Raw genomic sequence first — 24,536 nt, forward strand, 5'->3', positions numbered from 1 at the left:
CACTAAGACAATTTTTGGAGACAGAGTTCGGTGTTGGAACTCCAGCATTAGATATTAGTTATCATTTTGTGCAGTGTGGCTTTAAGTTAACGCCAATTATTATCATCAACCCTGTCATTAAAACAACTATTTTCTCTCATATTGCTTGGACTTTTCTACTGGGACTTTCTTTCAAACAGACATAAATTGTGCAAAGCATGTAAACAGCTACATTGTTTTCATTAAGCACTACTGATATCTCAGTTTATTATTTAATCTTCTGCTTGTAAACTGCTTTGAAGACATTGGGACAGCAGAACAGATGCTCAGCACCACCTGGGATAGGCCTGATGGGCAAGGAAAACCATTCTGCCAACTCAGTGGTAACAAGCAACATGCCACTCAGAAAGGGACTTCAACCAGCTGATGTGCACAGTGGAGGCTCATCTGACAACAGAGCTAATTTACAAAAGAAAAATTGTTTAATGAGAAATCTGAGAGGGAGACAGAGCCAGGATGGAGGTGAAGAGCAAAATGCAGGGCAAACTTTTGTCACGGCCAGCTGTCAGGGCTCACCCAGCAGTTGGCTGCAAGAGAAAGTGATGATGCTCTTGTTTGATGAAAAAGCCGCAAACTGCCATGATGGGCTGATCTAATGCCAAAGTGAGAAAAATGTGTAGGCGCCTATTATTGAGTCTAAATCTACTGATTTGTTGTGCAAAAATAATTCAGCAGTATTTGAGGGATCCAGGGTCCATTTGGAGGCTCCAGGCTCCCATCCTGCTCTTCCAGTTTCTCTGCATGGTGGTACCACGGGGAAAGAGAACACTGGGGAACAGGCCATGCCCTGACACACAACCTCCATCTGCTCCTCCTATGCCTTGTGTACTTTGGGTTCACTAAAAAGCCTGTCACCATCTTCCTGCTCAATTAAAACCGGGAAAAATCCACATGAACCATTTGTTGAGGTGTTGTGAATACCCCCACAAAATAAACTTAAAGCCAACATGAATTGGCAGGGCTTCATTTTCCCTCATGAATATGCATAACTAATATAGAAAATGCTAATCTTGCCCTCCTCCACTTCCTTTCTGCCTTCTCCGTCTGCCCCTTTTGGAATTAAGCACTTATCTCCTATGGAGTGAATAGGGCTCCATTATGTGGAGAGCTGCAGAATTTTAATGAATTGCAAAATATAGTTAATTATGGAAAAAAGACATCTTCTGCACTTTTTCATGTAAATTAGACAAATTAATTGGTGTTCGGTATTTTTTTAAACACATGCAACCCTGGGAGGGAAGGAAAAAAAGCTACTTGACAATTCAGCATTGGAATCGTGACAGAGAAAGGAAAACTGAGGGGGCATTTCTGATACGCTGCACTAATCCAGCCTCCAAAGTGACAACTACCTAATTCCAACTGGAATCGTGAGAAACTTTGAGAAGTCTGTTCTCACAAACCAAGTTATTAATTTTTTAAGTTTTCACCTCTTTGAGCTCCCAGATCTCAAGAACACGTATCAATAGCTGGGTCTGATCAGATCACAGGGCGGGTATTGTGTGGGATTTCCCCAGCACCACCGGTGCCTCCTCTGTGCCCATTCCACTCCCCATGACACTGCCTGTGGGGGCAGCCTGAATGGGAACATGTGTCCAGCTGGGACTGCAATGACTGTTAGGTGAGGTGCTGGTTACCCTCTACCAGCATTTGTATCCAGCATTTGTAAAATGACAACAACCTGTTCTGCTTGAAACCCTGTCCCCAAAGAAACCACTGCAAATTGCTCAGGCTCTAGCAGTGAATGGTACAAAATATTAAATATACTCCAGGAGAGTCTGAGTCCTTCAAAACACAACATAAATCTGCACTGGTGACCTAAATAAAGCACCTACATCCTGCTTTGGCTGCCCAAATCAATATTCATGTATGGAAGGAGACACTACTTGTTGCAGGTGGGTTGAAGGAGTTCTCTTTAAGTGGAACTTAGAGCACTCCGTCAGCTGCAATAAAAGGAATGGGGAATTTCTCAAAATGTAAAATTGACTCTGGATAGTTTCAGAGAGGGTTACTGTCACAAAACAACACAACAGCAGCAGTAACAGCATTGATTAAAATGACTATATAAAACATGCCATAGCACATTAGGTGTGTTCCTTATAAATAATATTGCACTCTTACATTGCAACTGGCATCTGTAACAGAAGCATTTAGGCTGATTTGTTTCAGTGCAGCAAGGCAGCATTACTACACTGTATTATTTTTTTAATCTGTGTTGGAGAAGCGCCCCATTCAGAAGAACTGAACCCACAATCTGCTCACATGGAGCACAGTTTCATGTCCTCTAAAGCAGTGCACAGAAATGGGTGGGAATGCTGTTTGCTGTGACACACCTTGTGGTCCAGCACGTTGCTCCCCTATTTCATAATGCATTCTCTATGTCTTTATTGGCACGTGGAAGAAAATACTTCCCCCCCTTTGTCTTAATATATCACAACTGGTATGGCTTCTACCTGCTTAAGGTGATTTAATACTTAATGATACTAAAGGCTTCTGTGAAGATTTGAGTCTTTGGGTCCTCTACAAGTCCAAGAGACAGGAGATGATCATGAAGATGAAGGTGCTGGCGCAGCCAAGGGAGAGAGGGGCTCCTTCCTCACAGGGACATGCCGAAGCAGGAACCTAACTCAAAGGGCTGTGAATCTCTTTTAGAATTTCTCTTCCTCTACCCTAAACATAGAAGGATTCTGTGGACACTAAAAAGGACTAAAATTGGCCTTTACAGCATTCCTGTATCTCCTCATCAAAGAGATTAGATTAAAATGTCTAAAGTGACTCCAAGTTCAAAATTTACTACAAATATTCACAAAACGAACTTCATAACATTAATATGAGGTAAACACAAACTATTTTTCTTTCTTGTTCTACAGATGGAGTAACTGACATTATTTAGATGGATCTTAACATTTAAGTAATATTAAAAAAATCTAAATTAAAAAGTAACTTGACTCTGACGGAAGAATGATAAATGCTGAACGCAATTTTATCAAAGTAAGAGTTCAAAGCACTGCTAACCCACAGCTGATCCTCGCTGACATGAAGAGAGCATGCCTGAGAGATATCGGGGCTTGTTTCAGGAACTGATTTATTTCAAACATGAAACACTTCTTAGAAAAAAGCTGCTGATTACATCTTTTTAAGAAGCAGTCAGTAAGGCACTCAGTAAGTTCAGCAGAGGATGAACTTTGCTGTGGGTCATCTACAGACAAGTTGAAACGTGGAAGTGCTGAAAGCACTAGGAAGCATTAGCAACAAACTCTAACCAGATTAAATGCTTATAGGAAAACCTGCCTGCTCGTAGGAAACGTTCATGCCTTGTTAGGAACTTTAGAAGATTAGGAAGGGTTTAGCATCACAATTTTAAGCACTGCAGGGAACCTCTGCTAACCTTTCTATGCTTCATTTTATTGATCATGATTTTAACTTAAAAAATCCCTCCACACAGTATTCTTTTCCATCTCCAATCTCTTTGAACCATACTACAGATGGCTTACATTTTGTTGTTAGATAACACACCTAGGATCAAGCATCCTTGGAAATCCATGTAGGTTTTTAGGGCTACCTGGATCAGGCAATAAATTAGCACTGAAGCACTTCAGTCTTCAATCTCCTTTACTGTTAAGCAGATGCTACATCCCACCTCTAGCCACTGATAAAAATTAAGATTATTTTAAGTCCTTTGCTGAAAAGAATGGAATGAAGCATATTCGTTCCAACCAGGCCTAGAAAACAACAGAACCAATGAGCAGAGCCCTTCTTTGTACAGATACTTTAAAAGGGATATGCAATTACCTGAGATAGATGTATCTGACATAGCCATTAGAAATCACCTGAGCAAGAACTTACAGATCAGCTTTGCTCTGCATTTCCTTCTAGCCAGACTTGTCTTGGCTCTTGTTTTCTTAGGGTACCTCATAAAACACAATCACAACTGAAGTGAAGGTGTAATACATGTAAATACAGTTGCTGAGTTTATGCTTCTACACTACTGTTGCATCTAATTAAAATCTTAAGTAATTCAGGTTCTGCTGTGAACAGGCAGAGTGACAACAATAAACAGCACAAGATGATAAAATCCCCTTCAGTAGGTACACCACAGCTGGAACACTTGGATCCCACAGGAATTAACGGGCTCTGCTGGTGAAGAGTAAATCAGCCTTTTTCAAGTACTACCCAGTTTGCTCTACACTGCAATTTAATCTGTCAGCTAAAATATCCTGAATGTTGCATTATCAACTGCAGTGTGTTGATTTTAAAAGACTATGAAATTCCAGGCTCTGTTTCCTGCACTGCAATCAGCAACAGCTTCAGCAGAACTCCTGTGTGAAGCAGGATGCGCCTTTCTGGGTACAGCTGTACAAAGCTGAGCTTCCCCACCCAGGATCCATTAGTATGGAAGCAGCCTTGATTAAAGGGAATAAGAGAGAGCACCAATTTCTTTGCTATACTAAAGCCCCTGGAGGAGCAAAGGACTGCCAGCTGGAATTAACCTCTGACCCTGAGATAGCTGTCAGTCGGTCCCAGGTCCCCATCCAGACATGCATAAAAGGGCTTTAACAGAGGCACTGCAGGGCAACCTTCAGGTCACCCAGCTCCTGCCAGGGCCATAGAGAGCTCCTGATCCTCCCCTGCACACCAAAGCAGCCCTGGAGGTGCCAGCTGGAGCAGCACTAAGGCAGGCTGGACACCTCACTGCAGGCTGACATCACCCACCTGGGCAGGTGTTGGACTATTCACCAAGGTAAAATGTTCAGAACATAAAAAATATTCTGTAAATCCATTATTATAAATCCCTGAAGCTAGTTAAGAAAAAGCTAGTTGAGAAAAGTAAATCAAAAGTACATTTTAAAGAACAGATTCTGTGTAATAATGAATTCAGTTACCATTATCAAGCTTCATTAATATTTGTCTAGATAATGAATGAGATCTGTCCTCCTGATGCTAACAAAATTTATTTGCAAACATATACTCCCATTGTCCAAAGCACTATGAGATGCTTCCACCTGATAAACAGACATTGTACAAAATAAATAGCTTTGAATGGCATTTCAAAGATATGGTTCATTTATTTCTACTTTCTATCCACCTAGAACAAAAAAGGAGATCACAATGTTTTTGCTTAAGTTCTTCATTTTAGCATGTTTCTAGCAACAAGCATTAATTATCACCATCTATCCATTATATTATCCTGACATATGCCCTTCAGTTTTTTCAGGTATAGACAGCACAGAAGAATCTCAGTGAGTCTTTTAAAATATATATTCTAGTGCTAAAAATATGTTGTGTACACAGAATAGCCATTGTACAGCATTGTTCTACCTGTAGCATTTTTAAAAAAAGTCTCTTCTGCTTTTAATTGTTGCTGAATTTGTCATTGTTATGAGGAAAGTGAGATGAAGAAAAATCTTGAACTGGCGGCAAGTTTGCTTCATTTCTAGGGGACACTTTTCTCTAAATAAATCTGTATTTTGAAATAAATTTTCTATAGAAGAAACATTTTAAAACAGTGGGATTACAAAACAGTAAAAGACAGTATAATTAGTACAAAGAGTCCCCTCCCTCAAGTGGTCCAGAGGGAATCATACTGCACTGCGAATTAGGAAGTTGCAGTCACTCCTCTAATTCCCAGTTTTCAAGGAAAGCTTAGAATTTTGCAAGGTCAGAAATGTTGGCAAAGAAAAGGTGATTTCTATGAAACATATGTTCTCTCATCTTTCCAGTCCAGTGTTCCTCATCCATCACAATGTCCACTACTGCTTTCTAACACAGAAACAAAGGCAGCTGTCTTTCCAATGACCATTATCCCTTACTTCAACTGTGTTTCCAACAGGTGATCTAATGATACTCCTGTGAAAAATGATGATTCTTAATTCTCTATTTACTCTCGATTTTTTTTTGATTATAGCTTTTTGTCCAACTTACTTTTTACAAAAGCCTTCAGTAAGACCAAAGTGATATGTATTTGATGACCCTCTCGATAAATTTAGAAAAACCCCATTTTGCCCAAGCAGAGACACTCAAACTCCCATGAAATCTGGTTTCCCTTTCAGTATGTCTCAGGTTTCAGCCTTAGAAACCTCTACTGCCTTGTTTCTACAGTATTCTGCCCGTGAACACTGACAGTCTCATCCCCAGCACCCCAGGGGAAGGAAGGAAGCTATACTTCCATCACATTCGTGTCATGTTCCTTGCTCCTAGGAGACCTGAGGATGCCATCAATTTATACTCACTCCCAGTGAGGCTGTGACATGTTCAGCCTAATGCCAGTGTGGTGGGAGATTCGGGGTAGTGGCAGGAAGGAATCCTGTGCTCAGTCCACAGCCCCTGCTCAGATCTGACAGCTGGTGCTCTGAGCAGCCCCATCAGCAGGACAGCCTGAGCATTTCCAGCTCTCCTTCCATGCAACAGCTGGTCTTGCACAATCACTCACCCTTAGAACACCACAGGAGGAAGGGACTGTCTGTCTGTTACCAAATAAGAAATACTGTGAAGGACGGACATGTCCTTGGGAACACCAGGGGTTTGTCTCCAAGATGGAAATTAAAACTGAGTTCTCATTTGTCTTCCATATCCACCCTGAAAACTTCTCCATCTCTGCCACAGAATCATACTTGGCTTCCATTTGACTTCCCCAATTCCTGTAAGGCTGCCTTCCTCAAGCTGAATGCTGAGAGAGATGCTCATGATGAAATAAATGGACTTCTATAAAAAAAGAGTCAGGCTATTGAGTTCCCAGCCTTATTTGATCACCTTGGTAGTAAACGGGCTGTTAGAAGCTCAGCCTCAGCAAGCTCCTAGGAATATTTTGTAATAATAATCATGAGTAGTGATGATGAGAAATTTCACTACTAACCTATTCAGCCTTTCTCAGGGACTGGGAAAGATCAACTATTTCTGTCTGGATTAGCAAAATTATAATTAGAGAGTCTGCTTTGTTTACACTTAGCAGCATTTACCATTTGACAGCACAATCTTCGAAGCATGAAACTGCTTCAACTGAGGCTTTGCATTTTCTCCCCCTCCCTTTCCATACCAGTTTACACACCTTCCATACAATGCATTTAAAAGTACCTTGTACAACTTAATGTAGGACATGTGTCTCTCCTTAGGCAAGGCCAGCAGGGAGTTCTTGACCCTTACCCCTCTCCCGCAGAACACAGAGTTGGAAGAAAACATTATTTCAGTGACATGACTTTTCTCCTCTCTGTGGGATGTGAACAGAGATTTCAGGGCCTTTACAAAGAGAGGCTCCTTCCACTTCCACATGGGAATGGGAGCTGGCACTCAATGCTCTGTGCAAGGGCTTGGCACTGAATGATTAATGAAACAATAGCTACCAAAAAAAAAAGGAAGGAACCCCCCTTTTTAACAGAACTATATATTTCTCTGAAGCATTTCCTTTTCCTAGGACAAACAATGAATATAATCTTTGAAACAGGTTTAAATATAAGGCTTCAATACCACTGCATCCTGAAAAGAGCCCCTGTTGCACTGGCAAGTGCCAAATGATTCCCAAAAATGTGAAGGAAGCTGAAAATCTTGGGAAGACCAAACACATAGATGCAGGTAACACGTGTTCCCATTGCTTCCTTGGCATTTCCCCCTGCTGGATCATTGTCAGAAACAGAGGTATTGAAACATCATGAGGAAACCTGTTTACACAAGACTCCTAATAGAGGGCTGTGGGTGCAAACACAGTGGACAGTTCCTATGTGCATTCCCAACCCGGGCATGTTCAGCAATGTGAACTCCTGAAACTTTGGCAGTTCATCCATCAAAACTTAGAGCTTTTCCCCTCCTTGAAAAGGTTTTTTGTTTCTTTATTTTCTTCTTTTCTTTATGGATAACCTTTTGCCTCTTCTCCAACTCTTTACCTTTGCCATTAATCTGCAATACGCAAACTTGTCAAATGTCAGCAACATCCAAAATGTAATTACAGCAGGCTTGAATTTTCTTTCTTTCTCTCCTCTTTAACTCTCTTTCTTTTCTTTGTTTTCTTTCATATTTATCAAATACACGGCTCTGATTTTCAGCATGACTCAGAACAACTCCTCTCTAAAGAAATGGAATTCTAAACCCAAACGAGTTCAAACTATCAGCATTTGGTTTTGAGCTCTAGCATCTACATGTCCTAAGCCTCTATTTAAGTATCCAGAGACATGTTCAAAAAAATGACACAAGAAAATCAGAGTGCAACTTTTGCGAATTCTGAATTTTTCAGTATATCATGTTATGAATCAACATGTCATGTACATACAGCTTCCAGTTAAATTGTGATTACAGTGGGTATCTTGATATCTCTTATTAGTTGTGTAGAAAGGAGGCACTTTTTGAGCTATTTTCCAGAACCAAAATTGTTCTTATGCCCTGATCTTACTCCTAATTTAGCCCTGAGTTACTTCGCTGACTTCATGGTATCTGGCTACTGCCACAGATTAAGGAGTGTTAAGGAGACCTGAGAGAGCAAGTGATTACTTCCTCCAAACAGAGACAGAGTTTTCCCAGAGCCCATCACAGCTTCCCAGCCTGGGATGTGGGTATGCAACACCACTGAATCCCAGCCAGAGTTGCCCTGCCAGACACCAAAGTCTGCCCCCACTGACCAGGAGCCAGCCTGCAAGGAGTACTGGAGGCTCAGCAATCGTGTTCCCCACCACAAGCTTGCTCTGGCTCTGTACAATGACAAACTCCCTCATGAAAACCCTGTGGAATGAACAGGTTTCTATTCTCAAGCCATTAAATCAGTGTTCAGGAGGATGTGTCCAAGTACCAGGCACATGAACTTACAGAAACAATCATGTTTTGACTGGCAAACACTCAGATATATTTGCTTATATTTTGAAGGCTGCTTCAGACACATTCCCCTTCTCCCCATTTTGGGCTTCTTCAAAAGTTGCAATTTTGCACAATTTGTTGGACAAATCTGTCCCAAAAGTTACAGGCTACAGTAACTGGTTTCTTGATCACAAGCTGAAAGCTGTAGCACCACAAGCAGTAACTCAGGGGGATTTCTGCTGGGTTTCTTTGGTCGTTTTCCTGCCCACCTGAACACTTCAACTTTCCTTTATTTTAAGCTGGGAACTGCACTTACATGGGATTGGCTTTCTGAAGATCATTTTCAGTGTGTATAGTAATCATCTGTCACTGCTAATTATTGCCACGTTGCTGGTTTATGTGAAAAATAGTAGCTATATTTTTGAGAGTTCTCTAACAAAGCTCTCTTGCATATGAAGCGTTAAAGAGGCTCTGTGGCATCTGAAACACTAATAATTCAGAGTCCTTCAGTCCAAAAAACACGACACGTGACTGACAGCTGTCAAATGTATGACATCACCCCTCAATTATACAATATAATAACTTATGGTCTGAAGCATTCAATAAAATGAACAATCCACAGAAAAGCACAGAAACTTAAAGGTGACATCCAAGGGAGAATTCCCTCCTCAGCTGTTAATTTAGATTTTCTGGAAACAGTAGGAATGTGCAGTTCTCAGCACAGCAAGGCCTTTCTAAAATGACATTAACTTTCAGCATGTAGCCATTACCTCATAATGGTCCAAGATCATGTATTAAGCTGTTGTAGACTATGTGAGAAAGTCAAATTCTGCCATGAAAAATACAGAGATAACATTTTCCTTTCAAGGAAGTGAAGCTCTTAACAATTCTTATTCATTACTGTGTTAGTTATGCAAATACAAAAACCAACACTCAAATCTTCAGTGTTTTGGGCTGCAGATCAATCTACACTCCCCCAGAAAAGAGCAGAAAGCAATGTCTGGAAAGGCTAAGAACAGGCACGTGGAGTTTACTTATTTGACAGTAAGGAGTTTAACTGTTCTCACTCTCTAGCCCAGAAAACAGCCAAGTTTATCCACATTTTTGTTCACCAAACTGCCCAGTGTAACAGGGAAAGCCCAGCTGAACACACAGGCACAAATGGAACAAGACGTTCTGTGGGAAGCAGAATGTAGCCTGAGTACCTTTGGTTTTGTGTTCATGGCTGGAGTACCTCACCTGTATTGAAGCAGGAGACCTGACTGAGGCTCTTCTCACAGCAGAGCCACGTGGAGACCTCCTCATTCCTTCCCCCTTAATGTGGATTCTTTGGGATGTAAAACACAGCCCACCCTGCCAGCCTTTCAGCCTCTGTCAGCAGGGCACTGAGCAGGATCTCACTCTCCAAACACCTATTCTCTGACTTCTATGGTCTGAATTTATTTTTTTTTTTGAGGCTGAAAGAGTGGTTGAAATGACTGACAGGTTCAAGAGTTTCTGGGAGGATGAGCAATGTACCAAGCTGTTCACTCCCTGATGCTGAGCAGGGCGTGCTGACCCTCCCTGCACCTGGACACCAGTCCCATGGACCTGGACAAACTGCAATCCCTGCCGTTTTCAGGCTTCACCCCCTGCTTACAAGGCATGACCAGGAGTGAAGGGAAGTTCCCCTACGCTCTGCTCCAGTCTGGGCATTTGCTGCAAAGACTTCCCAGGCCTATGCCCTGGCTTCCAGAAGAAACACTTGAGCTTCTGACACATGGACATGGCACGGGAGCAGCATTTTGACCAGTGAACTTTCCCTGTTATTTCTGCTGCAACCATTTCCCCTCTTTCCAGCTTTTTCAGTTGTTATTAAAAGAACACAAAGAACCTGCAACTATAGGAGAAGATTATCTGCTTTCTAACAGCAGCAACAATCTGACATTTTCTGCAATGGTGAGAGGAAAAAAACCCAACAAAACGGCCTAACCACCCAACCCTTTGAAAGACACTCATTTGCCTGAAGTTATACCCTTACAATCTGAGGAGAGATGGAAGGCAACCTTTATCTTCAAAGAAAATAATGAGCTGCAAGATGCCTCTATTTAAAGATACCACACAAAATTAGCCACATAATTCTCATTTTTGGAGAGGAACCAGCTCCAAGGATGCTGCACAGATCCGAATTTAAATAGTACAATCTTACTGCACAATGAATATCGGATAGGGCAGGCCAACAGAGAATAGCAAGGAATTAATGGGCAGCTCTCGATATTTTTTTAATTAAAAGAATCCAGAACAATAAGTGTGTCTACAAAAACTCCCAAAAGACCTGAAAAATATAGATCTCAAGGACAGAAAATCCTTTTCAGACCTGCACCCTTGTGAAGGTCACACTTCGCAAGGGTAAAGTTTAAAGTTACAGAAGCGTGTAGAAACTTGGCATCCCAAAACACTCAACAACATAAATTCTTGCTTGTAGATTGAAAATATCCACTAAATTGTATTAAAATGCCGTAAGACCAGTTATACTGGGTCTTTCCACAGGGATGTGCAGAGCACTTGGTGTATTAATTCAAACAGTATACAAAGAAACACCCAGAACTCAGCTGCTGCTTTGGAGGTGCTGGAGGGAGTTGCCCTCTCCTAGTCCATGTACAAAGGGCAGCTTTGAGCCAAACCTATCTGCCTGTACAGTCATGTACAGTCCTGCATCTCCTACAGATACAGGTCCACAAAGCCATGGCAAAATTAGGTTTGGGAAGTCATGTTTTAATCTAAAAACATGAACAGGCATTTCTGACCTCTGTCTTAGGAGCTAAATTACCCTGGCAACAAATGAACCTGAGCAATGCCATCAGATGCAGCTCAGACTTTTGTCTCACGTTAGAGCAGTGTTCCAAAAAGTGACATGCAGCCAAAACCCTCAATGAGCTTAGAAACCCTAAAGAGAGGATGTTGTCTTGCCTAGGATTTCAAATAATAGTTATTATAAACTATACATGAAGATGAGCAGAGAGCAGGGTAGAAGGTATAAGATGCTTTTTAAGGATAAAGTACCAACCATGGAACTGCAGTGGGCCTAGAGGATTCATATGGGAGATGCTGCTGTCCAGAGTGAACCCTCTGTGTGAGAAATAAGCATAGCAGATGATCAAAAAAGGTACTTTGTAGATAACCAGCCACTTGTCTTCATTCAGAGATTAAGGGAGAAAAAAAATCCTCTCAGTGTGACAGCCACAGGTAACTACCTACTGACAGTTTGCAATGGCATGTGAGCATCCAACTGAGCAAGCAGCTTTTGATTCTGCTGTTTTCAATCTGTGATGCTCAAAGCCATACCCATACATATACACACATACACAGATGCCAACACAGCAGATTACAGCTGACAGCCTCTCTGAAAGCCACCAAAGTCCAGATATGATGGAAGCCTGTTCAAGCTGTTGGAGATATTTAATCTGATTTCTGTCTCATCTAAAACTCTGTATAAAGCCACAGTGAGGAACAGCACCCTAAAATCACAGACTTAACTGCCACCAAGCACTGCAGATCTGCAGGTGCTAATGAGCATTTTGGGGTGAGGGAGGGGCTGGGAGGAAAAAGACAAAATTCATCCTCAGTTCCTCATGTTGTCAGGACTCATGTTGCTATTTTCTGTTTAGTCCTAGACTGGAACATGAAAATACAGCATGTTTGAATTTTCAGGATTTAGTGTTCTTTAAGAAATCAATGCCATTTTTTTCTTCAGGAGCCAGACTAACCCTGCTTTCTCCCACCTCTCTTATAGGGCTTCCAAAATGGTGGGAGAAACTTGGCTGATTTAACTGCAGCAATGTAACTGTTATGGGCTTGTGGCTGTTGTCGTCAAGGGTTTAACCCAAATCCAAGGCAGAAGCCAGGGACTAACTGTGAATTTGCTAAATCTCCCTCTTACTGCTCTTCCCTCTGATACACGCTGAGGTTTCAGCTTGGCTAAATTCCTATTATTGACCACTTTGAATGGTTGATACAACCAGAACAGAGAGATGCTGAGATTGACCTGAATTCTGGGGTTTGCAGTGAATTACCACATCCCCAAACTGCATCCTCCGCGCACTTGAATCTTCCCTGGAGAAGCATGTCCACGGGCTCACCCACACCCCCACAGGCAGATGGGCTGCTTCACACACATGGGGCTTCTGCTCCACCCTGCTCCTGTCACCCACTTACCATGGGCAAAATTAAACATTTCATTTACAGCAGGGATTGAGAAGAAGGGAGAGAGAAAAAATGAGAGTAGGAGAGAACCAGTGCTTCCTCTTATTCTCTACAGTCTGTCCACAGCCATTTTTACTCCACAGTTAGATCACCCTGGGAACACTCTCTGACACCCAGAACCACAACATCAATAGAGACCAGGCCAGACTTTCTCTTTTAGGCTACCTTCTAATCCCCCATAAAAATGTGGCTGAAATCTGCCCTGGGATGCAACCAATCTCCTCAGGTATTCTCCACAGACCAAAATTTCCTTGGATTTGAGGTTCCAGCAAATGATCTTATTGTTCCTCTGTGTACCAGCCAGAAGGAACTAATGTATTTGATCATATGAACTCTCTGAAATTGCCAGAGCCTAACAGCAGGCAGCACAGCAACTGCACATGCTTTAACTCCTGCTCACCAGTTTAACGCCAGCTTGACAGTTCATATAGAACTATTTTAGCTCACCCCAGATTACAGTCATTCAAGTTTTTCCCTGCCTGAACTGATAAAAAAAAAGCATCCAAACACAAACCTGTTCTCAGTTAATCAAAACAGCACCAGGCCAGAGTCTCGGCTGAAAGTCTGTGCACAGGAAATTCCCAAGCAGAACACAATGCCCTGCATCCTTTGCCCCTGTTCACATGCTCAGAGTGTATCACTCTCAGGCATTTCTTCCAAGACTCTTTTCTCAGGAATCAAGCTGCAATATGTGCTAATGTGTCAGAGCAGTCCAAAACCTTTTGAAACAGGAGGAATGGGCAAGGAGAGAAACCTCCTGCCAGCTAAAACCAGCTGTGGAAATGTGGTTGGACTCCATCACTTTCAAATGCTGCTGGAGGAGCAGGCTGGTGAGCAGACAGGCAGGACAGCTTGGGCTGCCTAAAAGAACAGAGCCCAAAAATTTCAAAACCTTTTCTAGAATTGATATGTTGCACAGAGCTGCTTTTTGCCTCCTTATTAAATAAGGCACTTCCTTGCTGTCCTGGGCCCTAGCTGTCACAGGTTTTACATTGCACCATTTAGCTTTCCTTATTGAATTTTACATGCCATAATTTCTCCTTCATTCTCTTCAGTATTTTTCTTTTCTTACTTTTGCTGCCTTTGAAATTGTAAAGTGCTTTTCCTTTGCCACTGACCTGAGATGGTTCATGATCAGCTAACCCCATTTCCTGAATGTGCACTCATGACTTTTACCATTACGCTTAGAAGCTAAAGAGAAACTTCTTATTTCCAAAAGAAATTATTCACATTTTCAAAGTAATGCAATATATTTAGTTCTGCTTGACCGTCTCAGAATTAAATAGCAATTTATTATATTTTGTTTGGATTATTAGTTAATATATCATATTAACAACACACAAAGTATCTATATGGCTGATTACTGGTGTGCAGTTTGTAGTCTACCAAGTGCTAGGAAGTGATTAGCAAAGCTAGACAAAAAAAAAAACCCCAAAAAGTATTTTAACCAATAACTGAAATAATCTTTATAATAAGGAAGTATAATATTGCTTCATATGGTTCATAAACACTCTAACTGAAGTCCAAAATTGAACCTTAATACTCAAAGTGATTAATTTTATACACCTCAGTTAGAACTTCTGTATGGTGCTGCACGACTCAGAATTACCCTTGAGACTAGAACTTCATGCAACACAGCTCTTAATCATTAAACTTTTATTTGAGGGACTGGCACAAATGGTCAGCTTCATCAAGGGGTTCAAAGTGCCTGCAGCTTGCCCTCGGCCCTCTCCCCTCTCTTTGTGACTTCATCCAGCCCCAATTATAAGGCCTAAGACAAATCTCAAGCTTTCCATTTACCCTTCTGAAATCCATTCAATATTATTAGATTCTCTTATTCCAAATGCCACATCAAATATGGCTCAGTGTCATTTTACTGCAGTGAAGCACAAGCCATATTTCATTATGTTATCCAATAATGACATTGTTTGTCTCCAGTTCACTCCCATGAACATGTCACTTTGAAAAACTGCCGTGAGAGACTCCTCTTATAGGTCCTGAAAGCAAATAAGACATAGCCCTGAAACGATGCTGAGCACTTTCTGATTCTGTTTGCAAGGCTGATTACTTGTATCTGGACATACGGCAGCATTCAAAACACTCTGTGCTTCCTTATCAGCAGGCTACATTCTAGTTATTTGCTTCTGGCTATTAAAAGCCCTGCTCAAATTTGACTATCACTTGAATCCACTTCAATTGGTTATCAGACGTACTTTTATAACTGTGAAAAAGTCCTCATCACATAGAAAAAAAATCTTCCATATCAGAATTATTAATAAATTAGAGCTGGAAACCTTTTCTAAATGTTGGAAACAACAGATTGTGTACATCAGGTTTTTTTTCTTTTAGTTACATATGTTAAAATCATGTGGCCAACCTAAATTCATCTTCAGATATGACCAAACTGTGTAAGACTGAGGACACATTGTGGCTGCTTCAAAACAATTCAAGCCCGTTACCTGTGTCTCTGGGGGTGTCTCTCTGCGTGATGTGGTTTGCACACTCCCATGAGCCTGACACACACAAACACTTGGGCAGGAGCACATTCAGCATCAGTAAAACAAACACTTCTTCACACACTGACACAGGATGGCTGAGTGAGCTGTGTGTTTAAATGCCATGCTGAATAAAGGCTTCTGATGAGGAGAAAACTGCGGGGGCTGAATGAGAGTGGGCTGGCAGAGGTTACTGTGAGCCTTGCCAAAGGACCCTCCCCAGATTCCCTTTATTGTTAATGGAGAAGGGTGATAGAGTAAAAGCCTCACGATTTGCATTTATCCTCTCAAAGAAAGCATCTGCTCCAACAAATACACCAAGAGTTCAACTTCAGAAGGCTCACAAGCCCTGCGTCTCTTTTTATTTCTGAGCAGGCATATAATTGTAATTACACACAGTGTGAATAGCCAGTGGAATTATTTACATCTTTAAAGTTAGGGACACAGGTAAAGACTGATTCTGGGCTTGAGCATGGTTACACATGCTGGGTCTTGTTTGCTTTACTAGACCAATGTTACCTTTTGCAAACACTCACCAACGTTTCTACATAAACTTCTTGAGAGCTCAGTTGCTGCAAGAGGCAGAGAACTCCACAGCTGCCTTGCAACATGGCAGGTACCTTCTGCATTTGTCTGTGAGAGGCTCATGCTTACTGAGCACCGGCAGCTGTCAAACCTTTGGGGTGGGGGAAGCACTTGTGTGAGATTTATGTGGTAACAGACTCATCTCTCCTCCCTGAAGAAAGGCTGACTTTCCTCCAGAGTGACACCTGGTGTCTCTGCACAGCTCAAAAGCCAGCTTGACAAAACTGTGATGGAGGTGTGCAATTTCTACATGTGAAGTGGCACTGTCTTATTCACTGCCTCTCATTTCTCACTTTGCTATTGGTGTTAAGGCAACACTAAGGCTCCCCATTTCTGAAGGAACTCAGTGGTCTCCTGGGTGACTGTTCTGCATAATGACAAGTTCATCCATGACATCTGGGACTGGGAATACTCAGCCCCAAATAGACCCAGTCCCACATAACTGCACTGAGGCACAGGCTCATTTCAGATGCAGGAAAAAGGCAAATGAAATAAATGTATTATCTCATTTAAAATGCATACAGTCCCAGGAAGCAGGATAGATTGGAGGTGTCACTGAACAGTGCATAGTAAATAAATCATATTTGCAATGCAAGACACTTCAGCTAGCCAAAGCCTGAGGTGGTTAGAGACATAGAAACTGAGGGCCTGGACATTTTCAGGACTACAGAGCTCAAATCTTTAAGCGGCATTTTCCACCATGAAATCACAATCAAAGGTAGAAGTCCCATTTGTGTTCAGGAGGCAGAGATGCCTGCAAACCCACCAGAGCTGTGGCACACAGGCTCTTACACACACACCTCATTGCTATTCAAAAGCACAGTAATGAGCAAATGGCTTCTCACTGTAATACCCCAGGCTTTTCCCAGCACCATGTGCACAGTAAATTTTCTTCCAACCCGCCAGTGTATGCAAATTCTGTGCTCTGAAAATGAAGTGGCTGCTGCTTAATCAGTACTCTCCATTTATTTATGTCCACCTTGCTGGAGGGAATCCAGGCAGGTTGGACTTCCAACAGGAATCTGCTTCATGCAAGGTATGGAGACATACTGTCTGCTTTGGTTGTCATTTCCTTTGGATGTTTTCCTATAGGAAGCAGGAACTTCCAGGTATCCCACTATTGAGTCACATAAATGCTCCTGCTTTATACACTAGAACATATTTCAGTGTATAAAGGTATAAAATGCCTATTCTGTGCCCAAGACTTATTGTCCTTGAATTCAAGCCGAACCCTATACACACAATAAACAGGAAGAACTGAGGCATTTAAGACTAGTGTACTTATTTTCATAGAGATAAGCAAGCAAAGAAACACAAGGCAGAGGGGCACCAGGGAAGAGATGGAACCTCTCCCTCTGGAATTATGCAGGACCTGTTTTTACAGGGCCTTGGATAACCTAATCTAAAGCCCTGCTTTCAACAGAAGGCTGGACTGTCTCCAGACTGTCCCTTCCAATCTCAAATTATCTATTACTCTGTAGTAACTTTTACAGTCTGGTAAATGCTGGTACAAGATGATAGAAGACTCAGAATTAAAATATATGCCTCTAAAAATAGTTTTATTGCTAATGCACTTTGAAAAAAAAAGTCTTTAATCTCAACTGACTATTACATGACAGCCGTTCCCATCAGTGCTCTGTGGGGGTCTCTGCATTTTGTCATTCAAGCACCATGTAAGCCAGCCCATACAATGCTGGCTTGGACCTAGACTTCTACTGAAGGCTGAGGAAGGGCTGATTTTCATGATTTCTAACTGTTCAGATAGAACACTGTTTATGGAAAACTATGCCATAGTCTCCTATGACCAAAGACATTCCTTGCTACGTTTTCCTCTTCAGCCCACATGCTGGCCTTGTACCTGCACAGGACTGAATTGAGTTAGGAGCAAACTGCACAGACTGTCTGGAGTAGAATGAAATCAGCTGATACACTCAGTTTATTGTGCCTTTAAATAATAAAACTAACCAAATTATTTTAAAATGGACTCAAACGAGGCTGATTTTCAGAAACAAAACATTTCAATATGGGTAAGAAAGGCCAGTAAAAAAGTAAGGAAATTAAAGACTAGCTATATGCTCCTAAAAGTAACAGAGAGTGAAAACTAGAGTGTGGTAGGGTTTGTACAATTCCTCCTAAACCTTTTTGTATTAGTTGAACTCATGTTCTTTGCAAATCTCCTGCAAGTCTTGACACAAAAGCAAGGAGACAAAGATAAGAAACAAACAGTTATAAATAAAAGTGATACTCCCTACTAGATGGTTCTCTTCCACTTAGTGGCAGCCAGCAGGCAGGTAAGGCTGGCAGGTAACACTCAGCCTCTGGTATCTGATGGGAAGCTCACTGTGGGAATTCTGATGAGTGAAATGAGAAAACACAGGATTTCAGCCACACAGAATTAATGCTACTGATGGAGGAGTGTTTCCCTGGAGAAGCAGGAATAGCTACATTGGAGGAGAGATGTCTCCGTGTCAGGATGGCAGAAGCCTCCCAAGCCTGCTTGTGGGGCAGAGGGCAGGAGGGGACCTCCCTGCAGTAGCAGAGCCCAGCCAACCATCCTGCTCAGCACCCAGAACACTGAGATGCCCCTTGTTTTGGGGAACACACTGAAATGAAGCTCAAGATCTGTGGCCATTACAGAATTGCACCATGCTTTTGATAAAAGAGCAGTAGCAACAGTGATCATGTCAAACTGGCATTTTTTGATTTTACTGATTAGGTTGATGCACCTGCACACATCTTGCTTTTTTGATTCCAACTTGGCAGAGGAACTCATCAAGAGATTGGGAAAACGAGTCTGATAACCTAGGATCAATTCTCACTTTGGTGAACTCCTCTCAGCCTGGCTAAGGGCTGTATGAGATGTAATGTACTCAAACCTTTACAAGTACTGTGCACAACACCAAAACAGTGCAAGAGTGTCAGAGGCACAATAGGCCTATTTTAAGACTGAATTTCTTTAAATTGACAAATAATGCTGTTTCACAGCAGTGGTTCTGCCTGAAACAAAGACTGTTTCCTTTAGTCTTTCCTATTTACTCATTACTTGTGAATGTTTCCCTTAGCAGAAGAGAAAAGCTCTTCCTCACGTGGCCTCTCTCCAGTATTCAGGCTTGCTTTCTAAATTCCAAGTGTAAGGCAGTAGACACTGACAGAAGAGCAGGGTAGATCAAGAATTCCTCTACCTTGCTCATGGCCCTATTTTCTCCTTCAGAGACCACACAGGGACACTGGAAAGTGTGGACAACCTCACCTCACACCATTAGCTCTTCCTTTGCTCTCCAAGAAGTACATAACTGATCACATGAACACACATGGCACCGAACATCCACACGTTTTAACTCCCTACACACTGCAGTTACACTGAGGAGATGGATTAAAAGGGTGCTTGCCTGGGCAGACAAGTAAGAAACATCTCACATGAAGCTGTCACAGTTAAGCAACCCAAATCAGAGGGCTGCAGGTGCTGTCCATGACCTGCTCCTGAGTTGCTGGGTTGTGCAGGGAGCTTCTGGGGCTGGCACTGGGCAGCCACATTGGACATCCAGGTAATGGAAACCTCTCAAAGGGACACCTGAGCTGGGGCTTCTCCAGTCCAGGTCTGATTCATCAAGTTGTGCTAGAACACAACCCAAATTATTGCTGGAACCACACTGTTTGCTTTAGCTGGTAAGTGGATGAATACTTCAGTATTTAGTATTCATTAATCCACTTGTCACTAGCAGTGCAGCTCCACTTGAGCTTTACAGAAAAAGTCTAGGGTTTAGATGGCCTTTAGTCCTATTCTCTTACACTGCTTTTTCTGCCTGTCTGCTCCCTTCAGTAGTGGAACAGAAAGAGAGGAAAATGACCCTGTCCTTGCTTTTGGACAATGATCAATAGTTTGAAGACCTTTACCCTAAAGAAAACAATAAATCTCTGTTTTCCTTTCCTATTATGCTAAACTTACCACCTCCAAAAATAAGCATGTTATTGTACTTCAGGAATTAGATCAAAAGTAAATACCATGATCACACCTCTAATGATAATTACTTGAACAATGTACGTAACTCACAATTACTAGAGTGATCAGAAAAATATGGTTAAAAGAACAAAAGAAGTATTTACATAAAAGAGAATTTGTAAGTTCAGTTTATTAATTCAATGATGACTGCTGACTTTCTGTCTATAAAAGATCAATTACCATCCAAACCAACAGGCCAGCTCCATGTGTCCTCCCCTCTGTGACCCCCAGGAAGGGGCAGTGCTGGTCAAGAGCAGTAACAATTCCTAGCAGTTGTTGAACAATAACACAGCAGACTTTGGTTAGCACCCCACACCACAGAGAGAGCAGTTACCAGAGTGATGCATTGCTTGTGGGGTGGAAAGAAACCACAGCATCTCCATTAGTGGTGGAAAAGCTTCCTTTTGGCTGCCTCCCTGCCCTGGGCAGCAATCCCACACTCCAAGACCTGCCAGTCCTCCCTCATGCCCCAGATGCCTCATGCTCCCATCTCTGCCTGGCCTGGGGTGCTCACTCCAGCCCTCATGTTCCCACCTTCCCCTGGTCAGGTCACAGCAGACCCCTCCACCATCCTCTCCTCAGTAATTCCACCAGAGCATCCAAAACACTTCCCAGTGCTCAGGTTGCACTCAACAGCTACAAGAAGAACTGGGCACCCACACCAAGGGACAGACCCCATATTTATTTTTTTTAGAATAAGACTCTTCAAGCTGGGTTTTTCTGTATGTGAAATGCTTTGGCTCAGTTCTAGATTGAAACAGTAGCTCTGCCCTCCTCTCCCCCACTTGGCTCAAGTCACTACTGTGATTCAAGATGTGATTTTGATTTATTAAGACTAATTTCCTGCAATGAGCAAAACAAAACATACAATGGTCCATCTGGGCAAATAATTTCTGAGAAGGCTTGCAAGACAAATAGCACAGCACACTCTGAGACACAACACATGAATAATAAAAGGCCATTTTAGCATTATATATTTGCTAGCACATAATAAGATATGCTGGATTTACACTGAGATTTAAATTTGTCTTGTTTTAAAATGCTAAATTCTACTTTAGTGGAGCCAGTATTTCACATTACTGTTTCTACTGAAATCCTGATGCTGGTTCTAGTACCAGGAAGAGGTACTTTCTCAAGTTCTCAATTCTAATTAAAAGGTAATTTCTCAATTCTAATTAAAATTATTTAATTATGTCTCAAGTCACTATATTTAACAAAACCAAACAGACAACCTGCAGACCTCAGACCAGCAAAAGTTCACTGATTTCAGCCAGGGATGATATATACCTCCATTAGCAACAAATTACAATGTTAACACAGCTGCCCATAAAACAATGTTCCAGTGATGTTTTTTCAGTGTGCTGGACTAGAAAGAACTCTCCTGTTCTGATTCATGGACAAACTTCTGGGTTTGACAGGAGTTTTAGTGCCACAACAGAACGAAGGTTAGAGCTTCCAAACTACTGTCCTTTTTAAAATCTAAGAGGAGAGAAGGAAAACCACTGTCCACAAGCTGGAGCTGCCAGCCCTGAATGAGGAGATCCAGATGAACAGCCCAATGACTGAATCACTGTCATATGCTCTGCTTATATACATATATAAATATATATATATATTTCCTAAGAAACAGAAAACCATACAGAAGAGACCGCTCTGAGAAAGATTATTCTCAGTCTTTGAGTAAGCTGGATTGTTTCAAGCCACTGGGATGAATTGTTTCATTGCATATGGATTATGAAAAAGATCATAACTTATCTCGGACCTAAACATTCACAATCTATATCTGGAAGCAAAAACATGTTTGACTTATCAGGGGAGAAGAAAAACTGCCCATGAATCTAATAAGGACAAACATTTTGGGCGAAAAAAAAAACCAAAAACAAACCAGGATGAAAAACTTTGTGTAACTGATAAAGTAATCTGAAGTGGTAGTTTGACTTATAAGGGCGACCAATTTTTATACAGCAGGGCAGGAAATAAAAGAAAACAAAACCATATATAGTTCATTTGGTCTTTCCTGGTCTTCACAAGATCTTAAACATAATTGTTTCAGGTTTCATTAATTCTATCTTTATTTTTTTCTAGTATATGCCTGTCTTGGTGCTGTTCATTAATCAGCCAGTAACTGTGGTATTAATTAAATTATCACTGCTGTTTGCTTCAGGAGACAAGGGTGGTGAGGGCTGTTAATGCCTACACAGTGATGTGAATTCAAAAAGGACCATCACAGCGGCACAGGTGTTTGCTTCAATGAAAATGTCCCTTTTACCTGGGCTGCAGACAAGCTGAGGCAAGATTCATCTCTGAGGCTTCTCTGTCCCAGAGCGTGGAAAAGCTGCCCTGGAGAACTTACATCACTGCTGTATTCTGAGCAGCTTTCACTGGCTGAGCAGGGTGAAAATGCCCTTTTCTGTGAGAGTGACAGGGCTGGTTTGGGGAGGGATGGGGGGGGACAAGCAGTGTTACCTCTAAGCCTACTGGGACTTTGAAATACCAGGGGATAGAAGTAGGAAAGCTAAAGTCTTTCTCCGGTGACTGCCTTTCCTTTCTTGCTTTCACTGGATAAAACAAAGAACAGAAAATTCTGAATCCTACTCCAAGTCAGCTACAACTTTGGCTAAAAATCAAACCAACTTGTCTCCACTCATATCTCATTAAAAACTCTACAATGTAATAAATTTTATAGATGTCTAAAAAAATACACACTTTTAAATTAAGTACTATTTAAATTATTTATTGTATTATTCCCTATTGTATAACTCAACTAAATTCACTTTCAGGATTAAATTATGGCTGGCTCATATTATTGGTATGAAACATCTCAGTGCTGTTGCTTTGAACTCTGCTCTAATGGAATCCTCTGTATAGAAGTCTGAAAGGAATTAACTTACATGCATTTCTTAGTTCAGCTGGCAGATCCATGAGACTTTGGCAGAGAAAAAAAATAAAATACATGGGTCCCCATTCAGGAAGATTTGCTTTGACATTACTCTCATTTTCTGCACTAGGTTATTGCACTGTCTTGAACTACAGCCATGCCCTAAGTATTCATCTCTGACAACAGCAAAACACACTGATTCACAAAACCTGTCAAGAGTAGATTTAGGCTGACAAAAACCAAGTAAGTCAAACTTGTATAATACTTACTGAATTATAATCCTTTGAGAATGTTGATACCTCTCTGCTAGTAAAGGTATAGTCACACTTTTCCCAGCATTCTCATTTCTTTTTAGAGCAATTGATCCTTGAGGATTTTTAACCTTGGCCTAAGAACCATTTTAGTTTGAACTATGAAAAGCATTAGGCTGAAGAAAAATATTAAAACATTTAAGTGTGATTTTGTGGCAAGAAGTAGTACTCAAAAAAGTTGCAATGGGTGATCTTTGTGTTTACCATCAGTTTGGGTTCCCATCTGTTCTATTCATAAAAAAGAGGGAGGAAAAGATGTTATTTCTGCTATTTTTTCCAAATCAACCTGGGACTTCACTTGATCTGTTTTTGCATTACTAAAAGTTACCGTAAATTGTAGCTCAGTACTTCTATTGATATGTGAATCAGCCACTACAATAAACCCTTCAACCACCTTATCTGTCAGGGATGCAAATAACAGTAATTGTTGAATAATATTCTCTAGATTTCACTTTACTTTCAGCTTTGCCAAGTGGATATAAAATAGCCTGCTATTTGCATAATCATTTTATATAAAAAACAACAACTATGTGGTGAGGATTTAAGTCCCAGATGAAAAAAAAAAATGAGGAGCTGCTATAATCTCCAACAAACTGGCATTTCAGCCTAAATGACAGCAGAAATGGAAGATGCCTTGCATACAGATTATTTGTAACATGCTGGAGCTAGGATGCACCAACTCGAGCAAGAGCAGGACAACAGCTTTGTTCACATCCACAGGATTTAGGATCAATGAAGTTATTAGGTCTTTTACCTTTGTGGACAAGTTGTAATATGGAGCTAACAAAGAAAGGGCTGCTGTACAGCAAAGCCTGTCAGGCTGGGATTTGAATGAGGGAATTGTTTGCCACTTCTGCCTGGCCAGTGCCACGCCTCTCCTGCTCACAGTGGCCATATCCTGCTGGCCCGGCTGCAACCGAGGCTGCTCAGGGATGAGGAGGAGCTGGGCTCCAGCAGTGGAAGAAGAAGGTGGAAAAGAAACTATCACAGACAGCAGCAATTAGATTTGATCCAGAAATCATTAAGAGTTGCTGAGCTAAGGCAAATCTTTTAGGAAAATTAATCCTGTTGATTTGAACGTAGCTGTAGTTGACAACACTCTCCAACCTCAGCAAACTGAGCCAGCAGCAGGTTATTCTGATTTCAAACACCTTTGCAAAACAGAGGGAGAGAGTGAAAGCCAACAGGTCCAAGCTCCCTGAGGGAAAGATGCA

At 41.5% G+C, this 24,536-nt stretch overlaps 1 protein-coding gene across 13 annotated transcripts in view; it reads right to left on the reverse strand.

The window, feature by feature from the left end:
• Positions 1-24,536, reverse strand: part of LOC138114469 (glypican-5-like) — a 391,856-nt gene that overhangs the window by 120,378 nt on the left and 246,942 nt on the right. Inside the window, exon 8 of one of the 13 annotated variants that reach the window (XM_069023931.1) lies at positions 16,204-16,224. The exons of the other annotated variants lie outside the window; for them this stretch is intronic. Within the exon in view, the coding sequence (XP_068880032.1) occupies positions 16,219-16,224 (6 nt within the window). The 3' untranslated portion in view covers positions 16,204-16,218. Of the gene's footprint in view, positions 1-16,203; positions 16,225-24,536 lie in introns of those variants that run through there. 13 annotated transcript variants of the gene reach the window in all.

The sequence above is a fragment of the Aphelocoma coerulescens genome, chromosome 9 (assembly GCF_041296385.1).
Source record: "Aphelocoma coerulescens isolate FSJ_1873_10779 chromosome 9, UR_Acoe_1.0, whole genome shotgun sequence".
NCBI lineage: Eukaryota > Metazoa > Chordata > Aves > Passeriformes > Corvidae > Aphelocoma > Aphelocoma coerulescens.